The sequence below is a fragment of the Elaeis guineensis genome, chromosome 12 (genome assembly GCF_000442705.2).
Source record: "Elaeis guineensis isolate ETL-2024a chromosome 12, EG11, whole genome shotgun sequence".
Taxonomy (NCBI): Eukaryota; Viridiplantae; Streptophyta; class Magnoliopsida; order Arecales; family Arecaceae; genus Elaeis; species Elaeis guineensis.
Window position 1 is genome coordinate 16,810,777 of NC_026004.2, and position 27,388 is coordinate 16,838,164.

The following is a 27,388-nucleotide window of genomic DNA, read 5'->3' on the forward strand; positions in this document are numbered from 1 at the left end:
TGGGGACCCATGGATACTTGTCAGCTCTCCACACCCACTCCCCTGGCGAACGCCAAGATCCCCTCCGGAGTACAGACCGCTAGGGTGTTCCCTCCTTCCTCTTCTCCGACGAAGTCCGCGTGAAAGCTAGTGAGCGATGGATCCTTTCTCGTCTCCCGCGCCGTCAAACGGCTCTTCGGGCCCCTCGACGGAGGCTCTGATGGACCAAGTCAAGGCCCAGCTCGCCCAGGCCTACGCCGAGGAGTTCCTCGAGGTCCCGATCTACTCCTTTTCTTAATGCTAAACTCAATGCGCCTTGTAGTTGTTCTTTTGCTTTTCTATGACTTCTGTGCGTTGATCTGTTTATGCTTGCAATAAAAACCGAATTTTGATTGAATGATGGAAGAAAAAAGCCAACTTTTTGTTGCAGATTTGAGTTTGAGATGATTTTGTTGAAGTTAGTGAGGGTTACCATAACGGGTACAATTTAGCTTGAATTGGATTTGAGAAGGAATGGTTTTTGATTTGGAAAGAATGCTTCTTACCCATTAATTTGTTCCTGGTTTTACTAAAATCCAATTATATTGATTGTATTATAGAGAAAAATCCCAACTTTTGTTGTTGATTAAGTTAGGATGAATCGTGTGAGGTGAGTACAAATCACTGTAGATACAACTTGGTATGAACTGGATTTCTGAAAAAAATGATCTTTTACTTGGCTAAAGGCTTGGTGGAGTGTCTCTCGGACATTGAACTAATGTGGTGGTTGAAATTTCAGGGGAGGGGAATATGGGTGTTCTAGTGGCTGCTGTAATTCTCACTGATTGATGTCTTTTAAGTCGTCTTTTGGTATTCGTTTTGCCTTCTGTTGTACCACTCGAGCTTGTCTTGGGAAAGTTGAATATTTGCTGGCTTTCAGAACCCTCTCCTTTCATTTCTTACTGATTATTTCTAGAAATTAATTAGTAATGATGCCCTATGGCTGAGGTTCTCATCATGAGTTGTTATATTGACAAAGTCTCATGTCTTACTTGGAAGTGTTATTTTTCTGTATGTAGTCATAATGTACCACTTTGGGTACAATCTCTTCGTTTTGGATGTTGTGGAGTTCCACCGTGATGCCTGTCAAATTAGAAGATGCATGGACTTAATTCTAGATGTTAACAAGTTTTTATTTCTCCACTGCATAGACATATTTCTGAAGATATGAACATGATTTTTATTTCTATCAAGAGACAGGGATCATGCATCATCTTCTACATTTAGATCGAGTATTGTTTAAGCATTGTCCTGAGTACTTTGTCATGGAAACTAACATTATACAACCACTGTGAACCTATATGTACATATTAACAGCATAAATGATCTTAAATTTCATGATAAAATTACAGGGCGGTTCCAAATTTCTTAGTTAGCTACATGTTCTAGGTGTTGCACATATTACTGCTTTTTAATTTAGAGGGTTCAAGTACTTGAATATCATGAGATTATATTAGAGAAGTGTCATAGCAAATTTAATTTCTTTGTTCATTGACATTAAAATTTAAATGTCTGGCAACAGGAGCTTATCTGGTAATACTTTGTGATGTAAAATCATTAAATACTTAACTATCATTTTGTAGGGGTGGGCTGAGTGGCTATTTTGTGCTACAGGTTATAGACTGAGTCCATTAAGACTTTATAGTGTTTAGCTTTTAACATTTGCAATTTTATTGTCACATTCAATGACCTGGGACTGTAATGAATTTCAATGTGTGACAGATCTTCCATGATTTTCACAAAGATGCATATGTTCATGAATCCACAATACCTTGAAAATAACATATTTGGTTATATTGGTTAGTTTAGTATATTTTGTTTTTCACTTTATGTATTATATTGACCAGATCAGTTGTTGTGGGAGATCTAAGCAATATCCATATTTATTGATCCTTTGTGGACTGTACCTTCTAGGATTATAACTCTCTTGATCTATTCATGTTCATGCTTCATTAGATACAAGCCAAACAGTTAATTATGCATTATATTTAATATGGCAGTGCAACATGTCCTAGGTATGTAATGTTGAAATTTTCTCTCTTGCAAGCATACTGCTGTTTTAATTCTTGTGTTTCTTTGTGGGATTGTCCAATGTCAATTAACATTGCATTGCTGGTGCATGTATCGGCATTGTGGAAGCCAACCACTTGAATAACATTCTAGGGTTCCTTTTCTTTTTCTTTTTCCTTTTTTTTTTTTTGGTGTGCAATGTGGACTTGCTAGCAGTTGCTGATGGCTGCTTGACTTATTGCTAACTTGCCTGTGGTGCTATTTTTCATTTCCCAGACTGTGAGGAGCAAGTGCTTTTCAAAGTGCATTACAAAGCCTGGAACAGGCCTGAGTGGGAGCGAGAGCAGTTGCATATCCAGATGTGTGGAACGGTACATTGAGGCAACAAGAATTATTGGCCAAGCTCTTTTCAATTCCCCACGTTAGTCTTGCTGGTTCATAGAAATTTTGAACAAATTAGAGATGAGGAAATTCTATTCTCAAAAAGACAGATGGGGATGGCCGAACATTTTACAACAGCCTGTCACAATTTTCATGTCATATTACTTAAGTTTCAATAACAGTCTATAAGGATTTATGCATACTTGTCCATATTTCTATCATTGCATATTACCTATATCAGGTTGTTGAATGCCACTATTTGATATACTCAAAAAATAAGACCTTCAGCTCTAATTATCTTGCATCATCGTGTTCTTTACTACTGCTACTTAAGCACCTATTTCAACATTCTTGGAGTCAGCATTGATTTTCATCTTTTACTTGCCTATATGAAGCACTTCATCATTGGTCAGAACTGATGATTATATACATTGCTAAAGGAGTTATGATGATATATTTCTTGATAAACTGCATATTTTGAAAAGTGGGCTTGTCTTTAATGTTACACAGGATATATGCATCACTTTATTATATTTCTATTTTGGAGTTCTTATCTATAGTTCATAAACTCGTACAAAGATAGGTTCCAACGCTCTTTGTATTTTTTGCCTTAGTCCAAGTTGTGCTCAAATCAGAGGAAACTTATTGTATACTTTTTATATTCTGTATGGTATCTTTTCCCCCTCTTTGGCCTGTATCTTTTGTATGTTTACTATAGGATTTATTTGCACTTTAACTACACAATGTTTAGTTGGGTTCAATGAAGTTACACCTTCTACCAAAAAAAAAAAAAAAAAGAAGATAATAATTAATTTGATTATGGTCTAATGTTATATAAATACACACACACACACATATATATATGCTGCGTTCATAGTTAAAATGAAATTGCACATGGCATACCACTGCGCCGGTGTTCAACTCGTACTCTGGATGGTTGTCTTAACTCTTTTAACTGCCTGCCGGAGCACAGCTTTAGCACCGGTGGATGTGTTTTGCACATTGTCTTGGAATCATCCAATGTCTCTGCTTTTAATCAGTAGGGTTAGCCATCTCTCATAATGCCCCATCAAACATTTGTTATTTTCAGTGTGGCTTCTCTTCATTGTGGATTCAGGGTTGTTGCTAGCTTAATATGCTTTCTCCACTATAAGCAGGATCCATATTTGTGAAGCAATAACTAATAAATCAAAAAATTTATGATTACAGCTCTTTTGAGGATAAAAATTACCTCCCCCCCAGAAAATGGCTCCTCCATATCTCCAACAAAAGTCAAAATCATAGCCTACTTATAAACTTGTTAATAATATGATAAGCTGGAAAGACTATTACTATTTTTTTAAAAAAAATTATAGACACTACCTGGTAGAAAATTATGAATTATGGAAGAAAAATATCGATGAATAATTGCCCGAGGACTTAAGTGCCACCCAGATAGATCATTCATATGCTTGTCCTTGCACGGATCTGTGCATTTCAACTCTCTCTCTCTCCATCTATCTTTTTTTTTTATTTTATTTTAATGTACTACATTTTGATTCATTTGGAGCTGCTGTTCTAGTTCCATCTGATGCCTCCCAATCTCTAATATCCTAGATTATTAATACACCTTTGACAAAGTATAGTAAACTGCCTCTTCTTCGAGATATTTATGCTTGGAAGGTCTCATTACCTTATTTTAATGTGGTACATATCTTTAGACAGGCAAATCAAGTAGCAGATTACATGTCACGTTGGGGTTTGATGAGAGACTTTTGTTGGGACTCACTGACTGCAGTGGATGCCCCTTGCCTACAGCTATTGCAAGCAGATAGTTATGGAGTGCAGTTTGTCCGAGGATAATTCAAAAACAGTTTACCACTCAAGATTGTATACGGCTATTTCAGATTTACTATCATATCTTTTCAATCACTTAATTTGGCCGTCATATTCATGCACCCAGTGTTGCTGGTGGTCAATTGCTGGTTATCCTTGCTATCATCACTCTAGTTCTCATCTGTTTAAACATTGGATATTTCACCAGTCTGTTTGGCATATTATGGTCATAACCGACGTCTGTTTTAATATTCAAATGCATGCACGGCCTCAAATAACTAATTGCACGATGTATAGAATAGCAGCTTATAATATATTATTAGTATGGTGGCAGCTGATACATGTTTAATATGCTGCATGTTTTATATTCACCACAGGCAGACTGTCAGGTTTGCTAAATCATTTCTGGCATTTACCACTCTTGCTCAATACAAAGGAAAGCTACTTCATATGCTAATATGCGAGGATCAGATTTGGTGCTTCTTCCATTTCAATGAGGAAAAGTTATGGCTGTTTCTTTTATGTTATTGCAGCTTACTTACTCCTGTAGGTTATTTGGTTGGTTGTTTGTCAATTTGTTATATTGTAATCCTCCTGTGGGCTTGGATAATCCTGTATTTGCACCGCTTTAACTTATCGTTTCATACAGCCTCTGGCTCCTCACTTTACCAAAAAAAAAAAAAAGGACAGCTGCGTTGCATGCTGCTTTATCCTTGAAAAATTGAAAGCAATAGCTGTTAAGCTTATATGATTAATCCGGTGCCTTGTGTAAGTTTATGTCAATCCAGACAAGATTGATCACTTTAATTTAAGCTTCATCAAAAGTATCATATCCAAAGTGATAGCATTCATAGGCGATCTGTAGGGCACCAAACCTTAGGTGCTTGCTGCAAAGACATAAATCTTGATCAAGGAGTTCTTCATTTGGAATGCCAAATAAAATATGCAGAGTCGAAGCGAGAAGGGCAAGGTTATAAGCAGTCCAGCTTGCAGAAGGGCTGCTTGATTATTTTAATACAACAATATAGAGTCAAATTAAGTTTCAAAAATATGGTGCATGGCATACTTTTATGTACTGTAAGTTGTAATACCAATCTTACATGCCAGAAGCAGCAACCTGAATTGCATGAGTTCTTGCACCCATGCTATCAGGTTGAAGCTTCCCCTTCTAGACGAATCCTCTTGTTGCCGGTCTCTTCACCAGCTGTCCTGCTTTCCTTGGCTTCCATTGAACACCTCTTATATGGCTTGAATCCTGTTCGATGAGACTTCAGCTTCCCCTGACCAATTTCACTTGTTAAAGGACTTTTTCCAATGTTATCAGTGCATCTGCTTGACATCTCCTTTGTAAAGCTCTGAAGATGATTAAAACAGGCTGTCGCATATGCCTTCCTGTTAAGATCGACAGGCAAGGTAATAGCTTCCTTGTTGGCCATTGCCTCTTCAGTTTGTGGAGGTGAAAAGCTTTGTGGCAGCACTTCTCTACTAAAAAGTGCTTGGAAGGCAAGTCGACCCTAACAAAGAAAAGACAGATTACACAAATTAGAGAAGCAGTGATGGGTGTTCAATGGTAACACGCTAGTGATGAACCAGAGAATTTGCCAGATTACAACCTCCTCAGAGACTGCTTTCCATGACTCGTTAATGCTCCCACCGTTTCGAGATCTGCGACCGTTAGTCTCACCAGCTGATGGATTACTGAAATAGGCTTGTTTAGCTTCGTCATTGACTTTCTCATGCCTATCCAGTATGGCATCTGTTTCGACTTCACTGCTGGAAGGTGTATTGGAGCCACAGGAAGAGCGATCTGGTTTCTTCTTGCTCTTTGTCTTATCAGAATCATGAAGCCCAGTAGCTGCTAATGGTTTCAACATATTAATTCTTGAAGCTTTGACATCCGTGCAATGTGACCTTTCACCGCTTCTGCTCTCATCTGACTCGTCTGCTTCTGATGATGACGACTTAGGAGAAGGGCCTTGTGTATTTAAAGCCAGAGATTGATCTGGATTTACTACTGGATCTCCTGGTACAAGGTTCTGAAATCCATCTTCTTTTCCGTCTGTCTTATCTTCTGGACCCTGGGCTGTGGCCATTGTGGGAATTGTAGTTGCGGGTGCTGGATTAAAGGTGAAACCAATGTGAGGAGAGCATATTGGTAATAGTCCCTGAGTGGCCCACCATGCTGATGCAGCTGCAACTGTAGCAGCAGCAATGGATGCCAGGCTTGGATAAGGGTTCATGTGCCTTACTGGAGATCCCCCGGCTAGGATTTCTGGAGTTGAATCAGTTGAAGAATTCATGTTTGCAGATGGCCAGAATGATGCTGCCAGGTTGGCTGCTGCATGAACTGCTGGATTTTGTAATAAGGTATACACGATGAGACTCGAGAAGGTGGATGAGATGTTGAGGAATGACCTATAAGCATCATGATCGCTGTGGAATTGGGTAAAGGGTGGGAAGGCTGGAAATGGTTGGTGAACACATGGGATTGCACAACTGTTGTGGAGCTTTGGTGCTGCATAAATCATAGGATCGATGAATGACTTAGAATTTTCATCAGCTCCTACTTGGCCAGTCACTGCCATGAAATTATGCCCATCGGAGTCTATTGTCTGGTTGCCTTCTGCACTGCTTCTTTGTGAAAAATGCACAGGAATATGTTTTGAGTTGCTTTGATTAGCTTGCATATCGTCACTTAACAATGAACCAAGGTTCTCTTGCTGCTTTGATGCATCCGCATCCTCTCCATGACCTAAATTTGTTTGTGAATCTATGTGAAGTCCTTTGAGTCCTTCATTCTCCTGATCTCTATATGATATGCCGTTTATGTTTAGATCCTTATTCACTTCAATAGAGACAGAAGATTTATCTGTTGCAGTCTCCTTTATTTCTTTCATCTTGGGCACAAATTCTGTGTATGTACAAGGATTTGGATTTGACGAGCTCTTCACAGAAAAGATGGAAGCAGATGGAGCATCTTGAAAGAAGTTAAGAACTTCTGAGCAGCTTCCATCCACAGAAATCTCTTTCCTTTGCGATGTTATAGTTGCAGCGGGTTTCTGCAAAAAGAATTAATGGGGCAAGAACTCAGGAAAGGGGGAAAAGCTAAAAAGACAATTAAGAACCACATAAAAGCTTTTATAATGCAAAGCAACAGGGTGAGACAAATGTGTACCTTCTGAGGTGCATCACTTCCTTGTTCTAAGATTTGTTTACTGGTGCCCACAAGAGACACAGATTTTGATGATTTGTTGTCTATTGCATCCCCAGTTAGAGAGATAGAAACTACGCTGGTCTTCCGAGGATATGGACTGCTTGGCTTCCTTTTAGGTCGTGGGGGAGGAATATCTATGTCATGAGTCTGTCCCGGAGGAATCCCTTTCATAACAGCTTCTTTTTCCAACTGCAATTTGATTACTTTTAGTCATGCAAAACATGATTTGCAATTACAAATCTATTCAAGACAATACTAAAGACCACTTGATGCTAAAACATAACATCTAAGTCAGTGAACATGTAGTTTGAATAGTGAAGCTAACCACCACTAGCACGAGCATTTAAACGGTCAAACTACCTATTAGTTCAGGCATATTATCATTTCCTTGAATTCCCAAATGAACATTGGTGAAAGTTTAGCAAATGCCCAAAATTACTAATGAAAAGGAGATTCAAGGATTAGAAATTTTTTGATCATCAAGTCGATCTTTTAGTACTTCATTAAACAAATAAAAATTGCAGAAAGTAGCATGTCTATGGAGCAGGAACAGAGGATCTTAATATATTTTAGATATTTATAGCACTTCTATTACGGTATAGCATTCTCCTGCATATGTGATCTAAATTTGTAATTCTTATTGTGCCGAAACACTTCCAACATCTTTGGTATTCACCATCCATGCATGCATTCTTTAATCAAATGATTAGATATAAAAGAGTTAAGTTTGCACTAAGATGTTTTTATGTTAGATCTGGACTGCTGGTTGTAATAGGTAGTACAATATAAATTGTTAGAGGATTTAGGACAAAAGATGTGGAGATGATTCGGGAGACTCTATTCTTCTTCATTAATAAGGCCAAAGAAAAATATTTTCTACCATTTAGCTTGAATTCTTCTCCCATTTGAAGCTTCTTCTTGTAATTATTGTTACAGAAGGTGGATACTCACCTATCATGTTAGATGAGTCTATTATAACAATAACTTGGATAATAGTTGATGCACCGATCAAGGAGATAGCAAGAAACTTTTAGCTACATCATTGAGCTTAAAGAGTTGACAATTAGTTGATGGGGTTTTCTAACTAGTTAGAGTTACTTTTTTCTTTCTAACTAGTTGCTTCTGCTAACCCATCTCATCCTTCTGTTGATGGGGGTTTCTTTGCTCTTTAAGCTCAAGGATGTAGCTGAAAGTTTCTTGCCATCCCCTTGATCTGTTAGCTACATCCTTTAGTTTATAAAAGGAAGAAGAAAAAGAAAAAGAAAAACTTGGATAATAGTCGATAAACACCATGGGCTAATGGCTCCTTGAGTTAGCAGAAGCAATCACATGAAGGGTACATGAAAGTGATAGAAGAAGAAGAAGAAAAACAGTGAAAACAAGTAGCTGGGGGGGGGGGAGGATAACTAGTTGATCATTAGCATGCTAGCAGATCTCCACAGAAACAACAGGTGTGAAGAAATTACTTGTTTTTTGCCTTGAATCAGCACCAAGCTGCCTTTGGGCTCTTGCAGAATTGGCACAACAGGTTTTGCAAAGCATGAGTGCAAAAGGAACAATTTTCAGCGTAATGTGCACCAAAAGAAAACTATCCAGTTTATCATTAAAAAAAAGATGGTACATAGAAAGTTTCTTATGCTCCAAAGACTAAATTCTGACAGAGAACTTGTGGAGGCTGCCTGAGGCCTAGAAGGATATATCCTTTCTTCAAAGAAAACAAACCAACCAAGAATGCAGAAGCCTGGTTGGCACTGGACTGGTTGAAAAAATCATGCCTCTTAGCAATGGATCATGAGACTTTGCTAATATTCCTAGAATGAGTTTAAGATGGAACGAATTTCCAAACAATGGGGGCTTCAGCAGCATCTAATGTCTATAGGCAGGGATCTATTCAATGATCTGCAACCACCCTATGCTCTAATGATATTATGCTGATGTAAGCACTTGGCATCAGATACCTAGGTCTATTCGTGTTGAATAAGTTATGATGTCGTCGACTCATATGCTGGAACTGATGTATACTTCATCAAACTTTTTGGCTTATCATGTGCTGACATAATCCAGCTGCCCCCTCTCTAGGCTACACAACAAAGGGTTGAAGAATTGTTACATGCACCAGTATGATACAGATTGGCGTGGCACAGTACCATGGCGACACATTGTATGTCTCTTGGCACAATATTAATAAGGTGCTGTACCATGTGTTGGTATAGACTAGATCGAGGAGCCCACTAATACCAGTATCCTACCGAAACAGCAAGGCACAGTTGGTATGAACTAGTATGCACTAGTACATAAATCCCTGGCTATGACTTTTGACTAGTATGCACTAGTATCTAAAATCAATATGACCTTTTTGGCTAGTATGCACCAATACGTAAATCCTTTTTGGCTAGCATGCACCAATACCTAAAATCAATATGACCTTTTTGACTAGTACGCACTAAAATCCTTGGTTACGACCTTTTGACTAGTATGCACTAAAATCCTTGGTTACAAGTTTCAGAGAATCAGAGCAATATGACATGAATTTTGATAATGGTCCACCAAAGTGCTTTGTCAGCTACCCTAACTTAACAGATGCACTTCCTTGCAAATTAAGCCAGAGCTTCTTGGATTAAGGTGGGTCTTGTCTAGCACTTCTTTGAGTTAATGACATATTAACATTTTGAAGGGATTTAAAATGATATCTTTTATATTCAGATAGTAAACAAGCATTATTTTCATATTTTCTGGAATAACAAAAAAGCTCTTGTTCACTAAGGATGAACAAGTTATTCTACAACCTCACTAGGTAAAATCATGATCATGGAACCATCATTGTCCTAAAATGAAATAAGTAACGTTCATATGAGTCACATTGCACCATGCCTTGTCCATTTGCTCTTTTACAAAAAAGTGACTTGCATCAGAGTGTCTAATCAATTAGATGCCCAAGCTATAGGCATCTAAAAATCCAGTTCATGCCACCTAAATACTAGCTTATTTCTATTTTGTTTTGCAGTACAATCTCTGTTTGAGACAGGTTCTAAGCAAATCATACAAGATCTAAGGATTGTTACTAAGTTCTAATCACAAGTGGAATAAGATTTTACAATCAATGTTCTCTAAGTGTTCGCTGATTCTGCAGAAGCTTAGCAGTCGATTGATGGATTCTGAGATTTCAACAAACAATCCTAATGACTTTGGTAGATTTTGAGAGTTAACAAAGGTTGTTGGTAGGTAGAATAGATACAAGGTATCAGTCTTCAAAGCCTAATACCTTCCTAGCACTAGTACTTCCCACCAGAAACGCTACTGCTCCTGGCATTAGGAGGAATGTCGAGTCTATTGTGTGGTTAAAACTTAAAACTGGTCATGCATCCTACTTGTACATATCCTACATGTCACACATATGACTCCTAGGCATACTTGGTTCCACAACCCATCATATCCCTAAGTCCAAGCTGCATAATGATAGCAAAGGTGATAGACTGGGTTTTCTGCAGATCATGAAACAGTGTAAAAACAATTGTTCTAAAGGCCCAAACTTGCACCAAGGGCATCCAACCCCTTCAAACTCCATCCAATTCAAGTTTGGGACCATGATAAGAGTCAGAATGAGACATATATAATATTTAGAACAGAACAAAGTTCGTTGTCTCGGTACCAGACCTCATACCAGTAAAATCCTACTGTAATGTCGGTACGCAGTTTGGTACAGTATAGCAGTATCGGTATGCTCCCAAACGATGTATCGGTATGGTACCGTATACCAGTACCCGGTGGTACGGGGCAGTACGGCATTTAATGATTCAAAAGTTCTCAATGCCTGGATTGCTATGTTGACACACCTAAGGGAACAAAAGTTCTAGTTGGATTTTGGGTTAGTTTGATGTCTCCTCTTGTATTCAATTGATTCAAGAGTCAACAAGATGATGCCAAATCTAACAGAATCATCAGTGAGTTGATGCACCTTTGAAGCCAAAATTGCATAATCAAAAAACATAAGCTATACATTTAACTAGGCAGCAAAATATCAACTAACGTAAGCCGCAACTCAAGTTCATGAATGTAGACTGCATTTAGAATAATACCCCGAGTCTCAGTACAAGTAATGTTATCCACAATGATCTTGTCTTCAAGTAACTTGATTACATATTTAGTTGCCTAGTCAAGGTCATCTGATGATTGATTTTTTTTTCTCATCATCCAGCAACTAGTTGAGCAGAAGGAATTAAATGGTCAGAAAATTGCATGGAGAATTGTCAGATATATGGGAGTTTTTGTCAAATTGTCTTTCCTCAAAGAGGTAGATTAGTTCATGCAAATGAGTGGAAGTCTTTGACCTTTGTAATCATGAATAATCTAGTTGGAGACTACTTAACATCTCCAATTGACCACTCAGAGGAATGATTTGATAGATGCCACCATGTTTTTGAATATGTGCTCGCATTAGTTTAGCAATTGATAACAATGGTAAACATGCATGTTAGAACACTGGCAACTATTGTCTAAGCCATTGTCCATAACTCGGTGCCTTACAGTCTTGATGTTGAGCCTCTTGGTGACCCCTTCTTGCAAGATTGTGGCCTTATCACAAGCTGATCAACCCAACTGGCCTATTATGAAGACTATGACATCTATAAATAAGCCTAACTAAAAGTCCTTGTGTTACATATAAATTAGTTCTAAATGTCTTTACATATTGCTTTCTCCAATGTAAAAAACATAGCACATCTAAATTGCCAGGCCCTTGATGAGTTGATTTTGTTAAGAAAAAGCTAACAGAATGCCTCCATTTGGAGCATCATAGAATAGTATGCCCAAACTTATCATAATTGATCATTATAAGGGAGAGAATAATGTGCAAACTTAAGGTGTACATGCCTTGCAAGTTGCAACCATAGCTGAATGCATTAAGAGGCTCAATAAGATGACCATAAAGTATAACCTCTTTGACCTTGATGAGCATTACCTAGCTCCCTACCAGTATAAAACATCATTAAAGTTTAAGAAGAGTAGGTTTTCCGCAAGCTTGCTGCAATAATTGTGGCTCTCCACAAAGTAATGTAGTTGGAGCAAGCCATCTCCATCTAAGCAACCCAAAGGCAAATTTCTCAGTTTAGGGGTTCCACTAGTTAACCACATCTTAAGCAGCCTCCGGTACGACCAGCTATGGCCATTACTGGTGACTCAAGAAAGTTCTACCGAAAAAAGTTAAGACACTTTGCCACTCAATGCCTAAGGGGCCTTGAGTACTGCACTGGAGACACAGTTGGCAAGAGCCCAAAGAACAGAATGAGGACTCCAATTCAAAGGTTCCTTTTCCTAGTTACATGGATAATCTTGACCTGGTATCTTTGACCTTAAAATCCATCTTATCTGCTCCATTGAATATAAATGGGACGATTGGAGAAAGTAGTGTATTTCTTGGAAAACAATTATTTGTAATTGTTAGAAGACATCACCAAGTTGGAGAGGTCTATGGTTCGAACCCCAGTGATGGCACATCTATTGAGTTAGTGCAAACATTAAAGTCTAGAAGCATCCAATGCCTTAAAGTTTTATGTTTAGGTTATCAAATCATCACCACAGAAAGGGGATCTAGTTTTCCTAGGGACTTATATTGGTGGAATATGATCCCCATGAAAGCAAGACACATCATATTGAGTAGAAGATGGCTATATGATCAATCAATGAAGCACTATTGTTGAGACTTGAGACTATCCTTATGCTTTTATTTAAAGAGTGGAAGTAAGTTCTCGACCCATACAAAAGAAGACACTCTGAACTCTGAAGTCCTAAGAAGAATGGAAGCCCAAATGGTGGTCTTCTCTCCAAGTCCAAGCCCAAGAATTAAGCAAAGTTTCATCAAGAGCCCAAGACTATCAAGCATAAAGGAGTTGATACAGGCTGAGGTTGTATGTCACCTAGTTATGCAACCCTAGGCACCAAAAGTGATCTTGCACCTCAAATGGAGGTTACTAGAAGCACACTGAAACTAAATTCCAATATCCGGTACCAATTTCGGCATTGGAAGCAACCCAATGCATGAGCTGCAATGTTAATTATAGTCACATTAACATATTGTAAACAAAGCAATGTTGACCAGTTCCCTAAACATTGAAGCTTTTATGGTCAGGTGGTTAGTTAACATGGTATCAAAGCTAAGGATGCTGGAGGCTCTTAGTTCAAATCCCTTTCAAGTCAATTACTTATTTAATCATCCAATTGTCATCTTGACTCATTTCAATTGTCTTGACTTGTTTATCCCATCATGTGTATGGTCCATGCTATGTGTCAGGGGTGAAGGAGGTACTATGCTTGATATACATTGTTGAACCATTCTCTATCAGCTTAAGCTTTTGGAGTCGAGTTGTTAATTACCAAAATGCAAGTGTCAAATCCATTATAAGATCTTAAGTCATGGATTAGATTCCAAGATCAGTCCTAAGTCACTAGTGATTGCACCAGTAGAATAGTTTATAAGAAGAGTCAAATAAGCATCTAACACCTTGATATAGGCATCACATACCATCTAACAGCCAATTTTGTGCATTGGATCCTCCAAAGTGTCATATTGTTTAGTTTGAATCAGAGTTGTTACTTTAGTCTCCTAACAATATTGAGGCAAGCTCGAGAAGGTCTTTAAATGTTTAACAGAGAGATATCCTTCGAAGAAGTAACACAAGATATGAAACGTAAGGGTTGAACCTTTACATCTCATAGAAATAGAAAAATCACTAAGGCAAAGATCTTATATATACAATTTAAGTGGGCTATGCTCTTTAACAAAAGTATGTGAACTGTGAAGACCATATGAAGACAAAAATATATGCACACATCGGTACAAGCATGTATATTTTTAGGTATTTCTAATGGTCATCAATGATTTTAAAATTTTTAGGGAAGTTATCAGGTCTTTTATTAAATAATGTGGTGCCCCTTTCTGTGTGAATATCGGGAATATCCCTATTCATATTATCCAAGATCCACATCTGGGAACTGAAAGGTCTAAACAATCAACTCAAAAGCATATTGGCTAGTGCTATGATGCCCTGCCCTTTCTCCATCCCTTGGATAGATAAAGGGGTGGGTAAAGCTTTTGGTTTTTTCATGTTGTCAAACAATTGAACAATGAAAATAGATGGTGAGTACCTTATCCAATTGAACAGATCATGTAAGAACAAGGTTCACTATTTTCTCAATCTGTCAGCATAAAAGCATCCAATGATTGAATTGATCTATAACAAAGGTAAAATTGCATGATCTATTATAACAATAAACTTTAAAGGACATATGTATATCTACTTTTATTATGGCCTTTTAATCACTAAGGGCATATTTGGTTGGGGGTAATCTAGAATGGAAAACTAAATCCCATATCAGATTACTATGTTTGGTACGAAAAATGGATGAGAGAGATAGTAAAATAAATGATGGATCCCACATCTATTTTCCAAAGAGCATAGGTAAAACAAATACCACCAAGGGTGGTATTTGTTTTCCCATGCTGGGTTACTGAGTGGAGGTAATTTGAAATTATCATTTCTTGACGAAAACGCCCTCACTTAGATTATATTAATATCATATTTATTATATTATATAATTAATATTAATTAAAATAATATATAATTTTATTAATATTATATCAGTATATCATAAAGATATTAACATATTGATTACATATTTATTAATAAATACTAATTATTAATAAATAATAAATACTAATTATTAATAAACAATACACAAATATTTATTAATTATCAACAAATCTAACATAGGATTTATTAATAATTAATATATTTACTTATATACAAAAAATTATTTATAATAAAACTATATTTTCTAATATATGTATAATTAATTTAAAAATATTTATTAAATCATATAAATATATCTTAATATTCAAAATTGCCAATGATGACAACATTTATATAAGTGGGCCATAAATGGCCAATAAATGGATCGAGAAAAAAAAATTATTACTTGAATTGTTTATTCAAAGCTATTGTTGAAAATTTGGCAATATTCCTAAGATTACCTCCAACTAAGGCTAAAATTGGATCAAATACGATCAGATACTAGTGTATCCATATCCATTTTTATTTTATTTGACAAATACAGATATGGATATGGATGTTAGTCAGATGCAATAAATCATATCCATATTTGTTTTAAATGGATATAAATACATATTAGACACTAAAAGCATGGATATAAATATGGATATAATTCAAATAATTAAATTTTATGACCACAGAATCAAAAATATTACTAAATGGATGATAAATCAAGTTAGAATGGATATAAATTCGGATATAATTTGGATAATTAAACCTTAGGAACACAATCAAAGATATTACTAAGTGGATGATAAATCAAATTAATAGTATGTTAATATAGTCATTTATTTTCTTAAAATTTCATGAGTGCTATATAAAATTAAATAGGGTTACAAATAGAATCTAATATATTATCTATCCATATCCATATCCGTTTTTCTTTGACGGACATAGATACAAACACGGATATTAGTCGAATGCTCGAATTTCTATCTGAATATGAAAATGGATCTGAATGGATATTATCTAATCCACTTTCACCCCTACCTCTAACCAAACATTGTAATCTTTTGCCAATACCATTTTCCAAAGTAATTTTTTCACCAACCAAACATGATAAAATTTATTTTCTTTAATCATTTTTCAAATAAATAATTTCCTAAGAATCATCAAATTACTCCATAATTTGACATATCCCAACCAACCAAAGAACCCAAAATGAAATGTCCATTGGAAAACTATAGCCGAAAGTATGCAACCCACCTAGCACCAAGTATCACTAAATCAATCTACATGTTATCATCACAACAATAATGACACAAAAAAATACAAAAGAAATCTATGGCTCAAAGAGTAAATTGCTACAAAATATTTCTAAGTTCATGCCAAGTATGATGCACAAGTGTTATTTAGCAGTTTATACTTGTACATAGGAAAGTCACATCATCAAAATGAAATCACTAGCATCAGCTAAGAAAAATTTCAAATGTCTTGTATATCAAAATAATGTCTTTGTATTCATTCAAAAAACATTACACAAATGAAGTTGGCCAAGGATAAAGAGATACATCATATATATATCGCTATGATAAACATGTTTTTCATAATATTATGCTGATCTTAACATAAATTGACAAGTAAAATAACTTTAATGTTTTTTGATTGATATAAATGACACCAATCAATTTACTCTCCTATTATTTGTTTTTATAAATAACTATTGTTTTTAAAATCATAATCACTTTCATCTCCAATTAATTATGCTCAAGGTTAATTAATAATATAAAGAAATTCAAGGATCTTTAATTATTTCAACATTTAAAGAAAGAGTTTGCAAAAGGAGAGTATAAAACCATGTGATGTATTCCATATAGGGCAATAGTTGATATAGATATAAGTAAGAAACATATGTATGTAAATCATGAAAATGTCTGTCATACCTATGTAAAGATTTAAGTATTAAACAAGGGTTTTACATGCCATAGGCATGGGGGCATGCTAGCTAATAGCCAGCATCGCATGTTTCAAGCCAGGCCAACACTTGTGTCCTACTGTGCCAAAACAATGAAATATAAAAAAGGATCTATAAGTTTTTTAATTGAAGAGTGAAGGACTTAATAAGTTCGTGCCTGTCCGTACAAACCAGCACCATTGGCACTTGAAACCACGGTTTCAAGTGTTGCACCCATATTTGGTTAGCCCATGGTTGGCATGATATGCACATTGTGTGACACTTGGCATGCATTGACACACAAAGAAACATAAGTCAGTAAAAAAATTCATAATTTAAAAGCTAAGATATTATGCAATATTCAATTGTTATACAAATACACTAACCTTGACCATTTGTGCTAGTCTGTAATTCTGTTTGCTTAAAATAAATAATTTTTAAAACAAATGAAAATCCAGTGTCATGAATCATCCTAATTATCAATATACATTGTGGTTTAATGAGTGTCGTGCATAAATTAACAAATATATCATACAAAATTCGTTAAGATGAATAAGCTCAAAATTTACAAAAAGGGGAATAGAACTACAATTACAAATAAAAAATGTATTACAAATGTTTTAATAAATGTTGTTGGCATAGTGTAAAGCCTGTATACTATGGTTTATTATGATTTCAATCCCAATCCATCATTTCAATTGTTTTAATTGATGCAATATATAGATCAGGGCTTCCAATCCTCAACAAAATGGAAAATATTCAGAAGGGAAGAGTTCCAAACCATCTTAAATGGTGAAAATGTTATATCGGATGATTAGACAAGGGTTTAAAACATAAAGTAAGGTAGCCCATACCGTCATTATATATAAATGTGCAGCCATATTTGTTGGCTCGAATGGTATTGAGGGGCATGCCCCTTATACTCAGTCGATAACCTGTCGGCACAACGCACAATATAAATACAATATAGTCCAATTGCAGCTTGATCCTTGGTTTATATATATACATACTATGTAATCACATATTTATATGCATATATGTGTAAATACTAGTATACATCTATATACACATCTATATATAAGTATTTGCATGTGTATAACAACATTCTTGCTGATTCCAATCCCAAATAGAAAAGGTGGACTGGCTGGCATCAAGTAGACAACTAATTCTAAAATGTGTCCGAAGCTATGAAATAGATCCGAAATTCAAAATTTGGAGATGCGGAGGCATTCCCTTTCCTGTAAGGACATAAAGAAGTTTTAAATAAGATAAAATTGCTTAAATAGGCATGTTTAGTGAATGAGAGCTCACAAAGCAAATCTCAAGTAGCTTGGTCAGGGCTTAATGGTTATAATTATGACTTGTATAATGTGTATAAACTATAAAGCATCTCATTAACTCATAGTAGATCATACACACTGGTTATCCAGGAATAAGAGTAATGTAGTAATGGTTGACTTCATTACATATTTGTTAGTACATTGAATAAATATGGACTAAGCATAGGTGTTCAAGTATGATGGTGATGGCAGGTGAATTTATAGTTAACCTTGTTAACCTCGGTATGCTCCATACCGAGTAGTCAATCACTAGAATAGCACTTGTATTATGCCCAAGGTTCTAAATGTTGGCTGACGTTAGCAGGTAGAACCTTGCCGGCTTAAAGGCAACATCCACATTCAGTCAGCATCATCAAAATGGCACAACATGTACATGCCACCGACCCAAGAAACCTCGGTTATCACAACAATCAGGGGAAAATACATTAAAGAAAACATCAGGTAGCTAAGATGCTTGGAGATTGGAATGAAAAATTGTCATGCATGTTTTGACTCACGGAAAATGAGAAGTTTGACAAGAAATAATTGCTAGTGACAGATTGGCAACCTATCACATAAATTGATGTCTTAGTAGAAACAAAAGCGAAAACAGAGAAAAGGGTAAGAGTTGGAGCATGGTGATTCTGCCCTAAGAATTGCAATGTGGAGAATTGCAACACAGATAGTCTATGTCACAAGCAAACTAGCTAACTACATAAACACTATAGTTATGTTAGGATGAAAAAATTGCAAGTAGATAATAATGACACCAAGGCGATAAGTTATGTAGACCAAAAAAGGTTCCACCATCAGTAAGCAAAACACTTACACAACTCATAGTGGATGTTCGAGTAGTCTTAGTTTACGTAACTGACTGACTGAACATACGAGATCACAAGATCAGTCTCTTAAAACTCAAGTGGGCCAACCCATATGACATGTTACCTACTAGACTTTGCAAGCAAGTTGATCTAAAATCCACAAATCTAAACTCAAATAAGTTGTCAATCCTGATAACCTTTCAAATTGTCAATGTCTGATGATTGTTCAACCATGGTGGATCAATTAAATGCACAAAAACAAAGTTTAGTCCCTCGGATATACAACACGATCAGACTGATATCTCATGATCTCTCATTGTTTGATGGCTATTGTCCATTGCGATCACTAGAAAGGTGAGGAAAGATGATCAATCCCACATCATGAACTCCTCAATTGATCCCTTGATCAATATTGCCTATTCATGGCACTAGAAAGAGGGAAACTATCGTTGATGTTGTTCATTACCATGTTGAAAAAGAGAAAACCAGATAAGGTGGAATGATGGGCCTTCTAGATTCCTAAATTGGCCAAATTGACCTCAAAAGTCCTAAAATTATGGATATTAAATCATGATCTATATTTCAGTCAATAAATTAGGCAAGCTGACCTTTAAAATGATAAACAAGGAAAACCAAGTAAATTAGACTTTGCGTAAGGGTGGCAATTGATCAGGCCAGATGGAGTTTAAGTTGGATAAAGTAAGGGCACCAACATACCAACATACCCAACCCAACATGACATCGGGTCAACACCTCTTCAGCCATATCCAACAGAGAATCCCTAATAGACCAAACCAGACCTTTCGCATGCAATCTTTAGTCAATCAAGTGCATACCGACCATACCGTATTGTACTGATACTGTACCAATATGTGGTACAGGGGGCATACGGAGTGTCGGTACATCAAACTAGCCCCTGTACTAGGCATAAGTATACTAACACAGTAATAGGATAGTACCGATACGGGTTCTGATACCGAGATAACAAACTTTGATCCTTACAATTTTTATAGGGTGATTTCAAAATTATTTAAACAACTAGTATGAAGAAAAAGGCCAACCATTCAAAAAATCCTTATCCACGATGATAGCATCCCAGCATAAATTGTTTTAATCCAAATAAAACTACACCTCATGATCCAAGTTGGGCCAAAGCTCCAACCCATACCTAACTCATTTAAACAGCTCAAAACATTTAACCCATACCTAACCCTAAGTCAAACTAAACGCCACACAAATTAGATAGAGTTTGGCTCTAAGAGTTGGGCTCCCAAATCAGCTCAATTTTTGCCACCCCAAGCTTTGAGTCCTTGAACAAGGCAAGGTGGATATCTAAAATTCGTAAATTTTAAGGTTATAGTATGTCAGAACATGATATTATGGTCAACTAGTGATAAAGGTTAAGGCCAAAGCTGACCATTGCCTGAGTTCATTAATTATAGGAGATGCTTTCAAAAACAAGTTTTATTTTATTGGTGATTTATTGTTGCACTTTTTTTTGAACTTTCACTTCAATCATATCCCTCAGTGAATGATGGCAAATCCTAGACTCATAGGAATCGATCTACCACTCTTTATGAGATTGCTAGCACCTATCTTGTTAAGGTGGTTGAAGGAATAGGGCCAAACAATTCCTCCTCCACAAAGCAGTGGAACCTAAATGGTGTGACAATCATGAGATGCTTGGACCAGGCTGATAGAGTTCATACTATCAACTTCCTTGTGTACTCTAATAAGAAAATTATCATTCATTAATCTATTGATCCAACGAGGTATAGTATGAACCATTGTACATTCATTAAGTGGAGCTGTAGAGGGGATCAATGGTTAGTATGTTCTCAAGGTGGTATTGAACAAGAGCAACAACTATGTTTAGGAGAAATTGATAAACAGAAATAAGCATCAGATCGGACCATATAAGTGGCACATTGAATCGACTTGATCTTGGATATAGAGAAAAACAAAGTTGTTAAGATAGGGAAAATCATCATAATGTTCATCTTAAGGCATCTTATTATGGAACAAAGCATCTTGGAGTTGTTAGGACTTGATCATGGGTTCTTCCGTTGGTGTGCTAACAAACCCAGGGTAGAAGTCGAAGCCTAGTTCGACCAGGTGCTTTTAATTTTTCAGTTGTAGGAAGAACATCTCGAAAGGAAGGAGTCAGGTTGAAGAACTTCTTTTCAACAACAAATTATATGATAAGGTTTAAAAGATTGTGAACTCCATGGAGATTTTGTACATTGTGTTTCTGTTTGTCAATGGGGAGAAGCATCAGTGATGAGGAATATGTACCATGAAATAAGCAGTGTTGCATGAACACAAATACAAGAATTAATTCAGACCCCATATCAAGTGTTTGACTCGGCAAAGGGAAAAGGAAAATACAGGACATATAGGATAAAATATAATCTTAACTAAATTGTATATTTATACATGTGGAAATTGTTTGTTTAAACATTAAAAATACCAAAATATTCTCCATTAAGATCTTTCAATAAAATTGTTTCTCATCCAAACATCCCAACTAACATAAGAATTTAAGAAAAATAATACCGTGCAAACTGCAAAGTTTTTTTTCAAGACCTACATCCTTGACCAATCTCTAAAAAGAACAAATACTCACCATCTAACATCAAAATAAAGATAGCTCATGGTCAGAAGAGTTCAAACCTCTTCCAATCTTTAAAAGTAGCTACAAAGAACTTCATAAGTATCCAAGTGTTTGGTTACTTTGGTTATGTGTGCAACTAAAATACATATCCAACATGAATTTTTGAAGTTGGATGCACAAAGTGTCCAAGTAAAAATAAATGAATCAGCAGAGATGGAAAATATTGGTAAATGTTTAGATCAGCAAAAGATTGATGCAAATGCATACAAGTTGATTATTCCAAAAGACATGGGGATTGTTGTGTTTAGTGTGAAAAAAAAAAAGTAAAAGGGGGCATGGGGGCATTCCTTTTATAACCTTCTTTATTTTCACCCTCACACAACATGTCTCTAGTCTTTATACCACCTCTTCCAATTACTCTATCCTGCTTATGTTTATCTGAGGAAGGTTCCACTATTTTAAGAAAATCACCACACACAATTGTCAACTATATGAATGAGTTACCCAAACTCAACCCAAGTTGTGACCAGTTTATAAAAATAAGGAACAAGACCTCTATTTTGTCTCCAGCAACCAAGTTTCTTACCACATTCTTATCAAAGTTCTATATCTTCCCAATGTCCGGAAACTCATACTACCTATAAATCATACCCATCATGGATGGGAAAATGAAATTATCATCTTAAGTGCCTCATCAAATTTTCTCATAATAGTATATGCATAGCTTTCCACCTTTACCACCACTTCATCCAAGGGTTTAGTTCTGATATCACCCTAACCACTAAATATCTGAAAGTGGATATCTTCAACTACAAGGACAAGGTACTAAAGAGCTTTGGACTCATCAAGAAGTAAATGAGAAGTTCAAAGGTTACTACTCTTACTTCCAAACTTGGCGGTATCTGAAGTGGACTATGACACTTCAAATGAAGGGTCATGTGATGCTTAACCAAGAAGGCAAACTCATCACCTTCTTTGGCAAAAAATTAAATATCCCACAAAATGTATTCAACCTATAATAGTGAGTTAAGGCAGCCCCCCAAGTTAAAACCTGTACATGGAAGTTGATATTGTGGTGAAACATTGCAACCTATACTCTGATCCTTTATCTCTTGTTTGCAATCTTGAGAATGAAAACATTGATCATATTTTCTTTGATTGTCGGCAAGAAAGGAATACAATGAACCTATTCTAAGATGAGATGGGATGGAAGCCTAGAGATGTCAATGAAGCAAAGAATGGGGTTTGGCTTCAAGAGGATTTTTGCATGTTAGAAAACAAAGAAGTTTCCATTAGTTATATTAACGTAATTAAGGACATGTTTAATAAAGCAGTCACTAGCATGAGAACTGCTGGTGGTAATACTAGTGAGTCTCCAATCATAATAAATTTATACAAAGGATTTGCTCTAAATCCTTATCTTTTTGCACTAGTTATGAATGAGCTTACTAGGCATATTCAAGATGAAATTTTTTGGTACACCTATTTGCAAATGATATAGTTTTATTAATGAAAATAAAAATAGAGTTAATCATAATCGGAATTATATAGGAGTGCATTAGAATGTGAAGGTTTTAGGTTAAGTAGGACCAAAATGGTATATATGGAATGTAGCTTCAATAAATTAAAAATAAAGATGTAAATTGAGAGAAAATTGAGGATCATGAAGGTTCTAGGAGTGATCATTTTTGGTATTTAGGATTGATTATTCATAAGGAAAGGGAGATTGAAGAAGATGTTACCCATGGGATTAAAGGTAGTTAAAATGGAGAAGTGCAACTGGGACATTATATGATGGTCGAATACATGCCTAGTTGATAGAAAACTTTTATAGGACAACCATAAAAATTTTATAGGACAACCATACAATTAGCTAGGCTTTATGGTATAAAATGTTGGACAGCTAAAAAACAATATATGCACAAGATAAGTGCAACTGAAATGAGAATGTTGAGATAGATATTTGGTAATACTAGAAAAGATAAAGAAATAGAGTCATTTATAAAAATGTAGAAATAGCATCAATTCAAGACAAATTACGAGAGTTACGACTTTGATGGTTTGGACATATACAATATAGGCTAGAAGATGCACCAATAAGAAAGAAAGAGAGACGCATGTAAACCAAAAATTATATGAGATAAAGTAGTTAGGAAAGATCTGATATGGCTATATCTTTCAGAAAGTATGACCCTAAATAGAGTGGAATGGAGGAAAAGGATTCATGTAGCCAACCACAACTAGTTTAGGATTAAGGCTTAGTTACATTAAGCTAACTTGCATTAATTATAAGATATATTTTTAGGTAAATATTATATCTCACAATCAAAATACAACGAGTGGAAAGTTTATCTAATAAAATAAACATAAAATGCTGTACCGCCCCAAACTATCTGGAACAGGGCATACCGAGCTGTACTGGGGGTGGACCAACACAGTTTCACCCCTCAATTCAAGAAACTAGTGAGGGAGAGGGCCTGACTTCACTTAAAAACCACAAAATAAAAACAAGGCCCCTCAGGCCCCTGTGTCATTCGAAACAAGGAAACTAAGGGTGGAAACCCTCTTTCAGCCCTCCCCTCCCTCTCCCTCTCTCCCTCCCTCCCTCCCTCTATCCCTCCTTTCCTCTCTCCTTCTCCCTCTCCACCCTTGCCAGCTCTCCCTTTGTTGGCATGTATCGAAACGGAACGACAGCTTACCGTACCATACCATACTGTACCGTCAGCCAATCAGATGGGTGTCGATACTGGTACCACATATCTTTAAAAGTAACATTTTTCAACAAAAATGACAATAAGTATAACACAAAAGATAGTGGAAAGAGGAAAACAACATAGAAAGGGCAATACAATGCAAGACAAAAACATTCTTTTGTTGCAAATTTTTTTTTGGTGATATCTTGTAAATGTATATCATACTATTAGTTAAGTTTCTTATTACAGTCATATCAAGTTTAAGAATTTTTTCAAAGAGGATACTTAAAAAAGGAGGACAAAGAAAACTGTAGATTAGAGGTTAGCCTAGCCCAAAAGAACACATTGCTTCACAGTGCTGACATCCATAAGGAATGTGTCCTTCTATTGCTTCGGGGAGTCTTAGAATGGACACTTAGAAAGTGATAGTCCATAGATATTTCATTATGGACCATCTATGTTCTTGTTTCAATACTAATGTATATGTGTTTCAAATTTTTATATTGACACCTGCTAACAAAAAAAGATTAACATGCATAGTTTGTGACTGCTCATTCATCACCATAGCAAGCATGAATCTTCCATTATATTTTCAACATCTGATAGGATGATAATGAGATGCAACACAAAATGATAAGCTATGCTTCATGAGAAGATGACTGCATACTGCATTATCCGGAAAAAAGAATCCAGACAATTATGCCAGCTTAACCTCTTGTGTCATGATTCATCTTACTTGTTCGTGAACAAAATCCAAAAACTAGAATATTCCTGAAAGATACATCGTAAGTGATCATGAAATCAAAACAACATATGCAGCAGCAAAATACATGAATTTAAAAATGCAAGGTCTTGAGTTATTTATCTATTATCAGCTTGCAAGTTAAGAGAACGATCTTTAGGTTGACTCGTTACATAAAACATGGTTTTACAAACTAATTAAGGTAAAAAAAAAAAAAAAAATCGTCTAGTCAGTTGTTCCATCAACGGTGACCAAGAATCTTGTAAGTGATAAAAGGGCACTGGACCTTTGTGAAGAATTTTTGTGCATGGCTCCTAATCTGCACCGCTGTCTTTGTTCCTATATGCTCTGTGACACAAAGACAAAAGGGTGAAAAGCATGCTTCTGAAAACTAAAAACTCCATGCATATTATATTTCTTATATAGCAAATTCAACACATCTAAATTCATGTTACAGAATATAAAGTACTCAATTATACACACACATATAGAAATATGTATATGTATGTATGCATGCATGCATGTATATGTATATATATCTATACGTATATATATATATACATATACATACGTGCATACATACATATATACACGCACACAAACACATACATACATACATATATATACATAGATACATATGTATGTATGTATGTATGTATACATACATATACATATACTGAGGGCCGAACTGGTCAACTGGTGGCACTATTCGGTATGCCCCGTGCCGTTCAGTGCCAAGCCCGTACCAAGATGGCAGAAAGGGCAATGGAGAGGAAGAGAGGAACATAGAGACCAAGGGGGGAGGGAGATTGAGAGGGACAAAGGAAGGGAGAGAGATGGTGAAGGACAGGGGAGGCCGACGGAGCGCAGGCCAACACAACAGAGAGGATGGGAAAGAGGAAGAATTTGAGAGAGGAAAAGAAAGATGGAGAGGGATGGAGGGCCGCAAAGGTCGTCGGAGGGCCAAAGGAGACACTTTGCCCTCCGGACGGTCGAATAGGGCAAAACAAGGGTCCATCGACCCCCTCCCCCTCCCTTCTCTTTTATTTTGCAATTTTTAAGTGAAGTCGGCAAGCAAGCGCCTCCTCTAACCCTCCGGTGGCCTTGGCAGCCCTCCCTCCCTCTCTCTTTTCCTCTTTCCTTCTCCCCCTCCCCCTCTTTCGCTGGTTTCTCATTTTGAATGCCGGAACCATCCCGATCTACTGCCGGCATGGCTCGATACACTCCGAACTGGGCAGTTCAGGACCGTACATGCACGTTCTATATATACATACATATATACAATTTAGGATGAGTGTGAGCAACATGGACTGGATTTATAACCTTCGATACGCTGCCAAGCTCTCCCATACAGTTTCAGAGCTTCCAGGAACCTGTTATGCTCCTCCTCTGTCCACCTCTCTCGCTGCTTCGTGATCGTGTAAGGCTTCCTAGTCTACATTCCCATTCACATGCATAAAGTCATACAATCGCAAATCCCTTTCAGCATCCGAAACTAAACAATAGCATGGCAAAAATAAAAAAAAATAAAAAAATCTTCACGCATAACAAAATCCAACCATAAACTCACCTTTACAACCAACTCTTCCCCGAAAGAATCCTCTTCCATTTCCAAACTCCAAATTTCAGCAGAGCAAACAGAAGAAAACAACCACAGATCACTTCGAGTTCAAATCATCCACAAACAGCAGCGATCCTCCCTCCATATCTCCAACCAGTCGCTCCATTTGCCGGAAATAGTACCTCATAACGCATCAAAATCTACTCCATTCAAGAACACAAAAACAAATTTCAAGAACCCATCCAAAAACTAAACCCAAAACCACTACCATCAAATTCCTCACCCAACCGAATGAATCCAGCCGCCATGGTCCAAGAACAGATCAAGAAACACGAAATCAGCAGGCATAACCAAGAATCACGAAAAAACCAAACCCTAGGCGAGGAGCTCACCTCAGGCGACCGCCATGGCGGATGGGCGCATCAAGAACGCCCGCATCTCATCCCTTTTCCTCCGCCCACTACCCGTCTCGCATCTTCAACCAGCCAGCGATCGAATCTATCGATGCGCAAAGTAAAGAGAGCTCGAGGTCGGCGGCAATGGCGTCTTGCGGAAACTTCTCGGAGGAGGTAGGAGAGGAGGAAGGACTGAAGCCAGCGTCTCGGCTTCGCTTTGTTTCTCTCTCTCTCGCTCTCACTGGAGGGAAGCCCAGGAGAAATCTCAGCCACTACAATTTCTTGTGGGTGTCCGGGGACAAATAAA

General features: G+C 36.6%; 2 protein-coding genes across 12 annotated transcripts; one reads left to right on the forward strand and one right to left on the reverse strand.

Moving 5' to 3' along the window:
• LOC105054947 (mitochondrial import inner membrane translocase subunit Tim13) lies at window positions 1–5,314 on the forward strand. 7 transcript variants are annotated; one of them, XM_029267573.2, is made up of 3 exons: window positions 1–253; window positions 2,305–2,399; window positions 4,602–5,314. In XM_029267573.2, the coding sequence occupies exons 1-3, from the start codon at window positions 137–139 to the stop codon at window positions 4,939–4,941; spliced, it is 552 nt and encodes a 183-aa protein (XP_029123406.2). In that variant the 5' UTR covers window positions 1–136; the 3' UTR covers window positions 4,942–5,314. The 7 variants fall into 7 exon arrangements, with proteins under 7 accessions (XP_029123406.2, XP_010934910.1, XP_010934909.1 ...); XM_010936608.4 differs by lacking the exon at window positions 4,602–5,314 and adding an exon at window positions 4,110–4,559 and having other exon boundaries at window positions 6–253; XM_010936607.4 differs by lacking the exon at window positions 4,602–5,314 and adding an exon at window positions 4,114–4,559 and having other exon boundaries at window positions 11–253; window positions 2,305–2,449.
• Window positions 5,129–27,388, reverse strand: LOC105054949 (protein CCA1). Of its 5 annotated transcripts, XM_010936610.3 has the most exons (7): window positions 27,079–27,387; window positions 26,696–26,886; window positions 26,449–26,560; window positions 25,412–25,473; window positions 7,400–7,627; window positions 5,838–7,283; window positions 5,129–5,738 (listed from the first exon to the last, which is right to left on the reverse strand). In XM_010936610.3, the coding sequence occupies exons 2-7, from the start codon at window positions 26,732–26,734 to the stop codon at window positions 5,373–5,375; spliced, it is 2,253 nt and encodes a 750-aa protein (XP_010934912.2). In that variant the 5' UTR covers window positions 26,735–26,886; window positions 27,079–27,387; the 3' UTR covers window positions 5,129–5,372. The 5 variants fall into 5 exon arrangements, with proteins under 5 accessions (XP_010934912.2, XP_073103034.1, XP_019709667.1 ...); XM_073246933.1 differs by lacking the exon at window positions 27,079–27,387 and having other exon boundaries at window positions 26,696–26,907; XM_019854108.2 differs by lacking the exons at window positions 25,412–25,473; window positions 26,449–26,560 and having other exon boundaries at window positions 27,079–27,388.

Excerpts from the sequence above, each read along its gene's own strand:
- LOC105054947 (XM_029267573.2), top strand. The coding sequence starts at position 137 with ATGGATCCTTTCTCGTCTCCCGCGCCGTCAAACGGCTCTTCGGGCCCC. Across the intron at positions 254-2,304 it reads ACGCCGAGGAGTTCCTCGAG|ACTGTGAGGAGCAAGTGCTT; the intron begins GTCCCGATCTAC and ends TTCATTTCCCAG. Across the intron at positions 2,400-4,601 it reads ATATCCAGATGTGTGGAACG|GCAGACTGTCAGGTTTGCTA; the intron begins GTACATTGAGGC and ends TATTCACCACAG.
- LOC105054949 (XM_010936610.3), bottom strand. The coding sequence starts at position 26,734 with ATGGAAGAGGATTCTTTCGGGGAAGAGTTGGTTGTAAAG. Across the intron at positions 7,628-25,411 it reads CACAAAAATTCTTCACAAAG|TTGGAAAAAGAAGCTGTTAT; the intron begins GTCCAGTGCCCT and ends ATCAAATTGCAG. Across the intron at positions 7,284-7,399 it reads GAAGTGATGCACCTCAGAAG|AAACCCGCTGCAACTATAAC; the intron begins GTACACATTTGT and ends TTCTTTTTGCAG.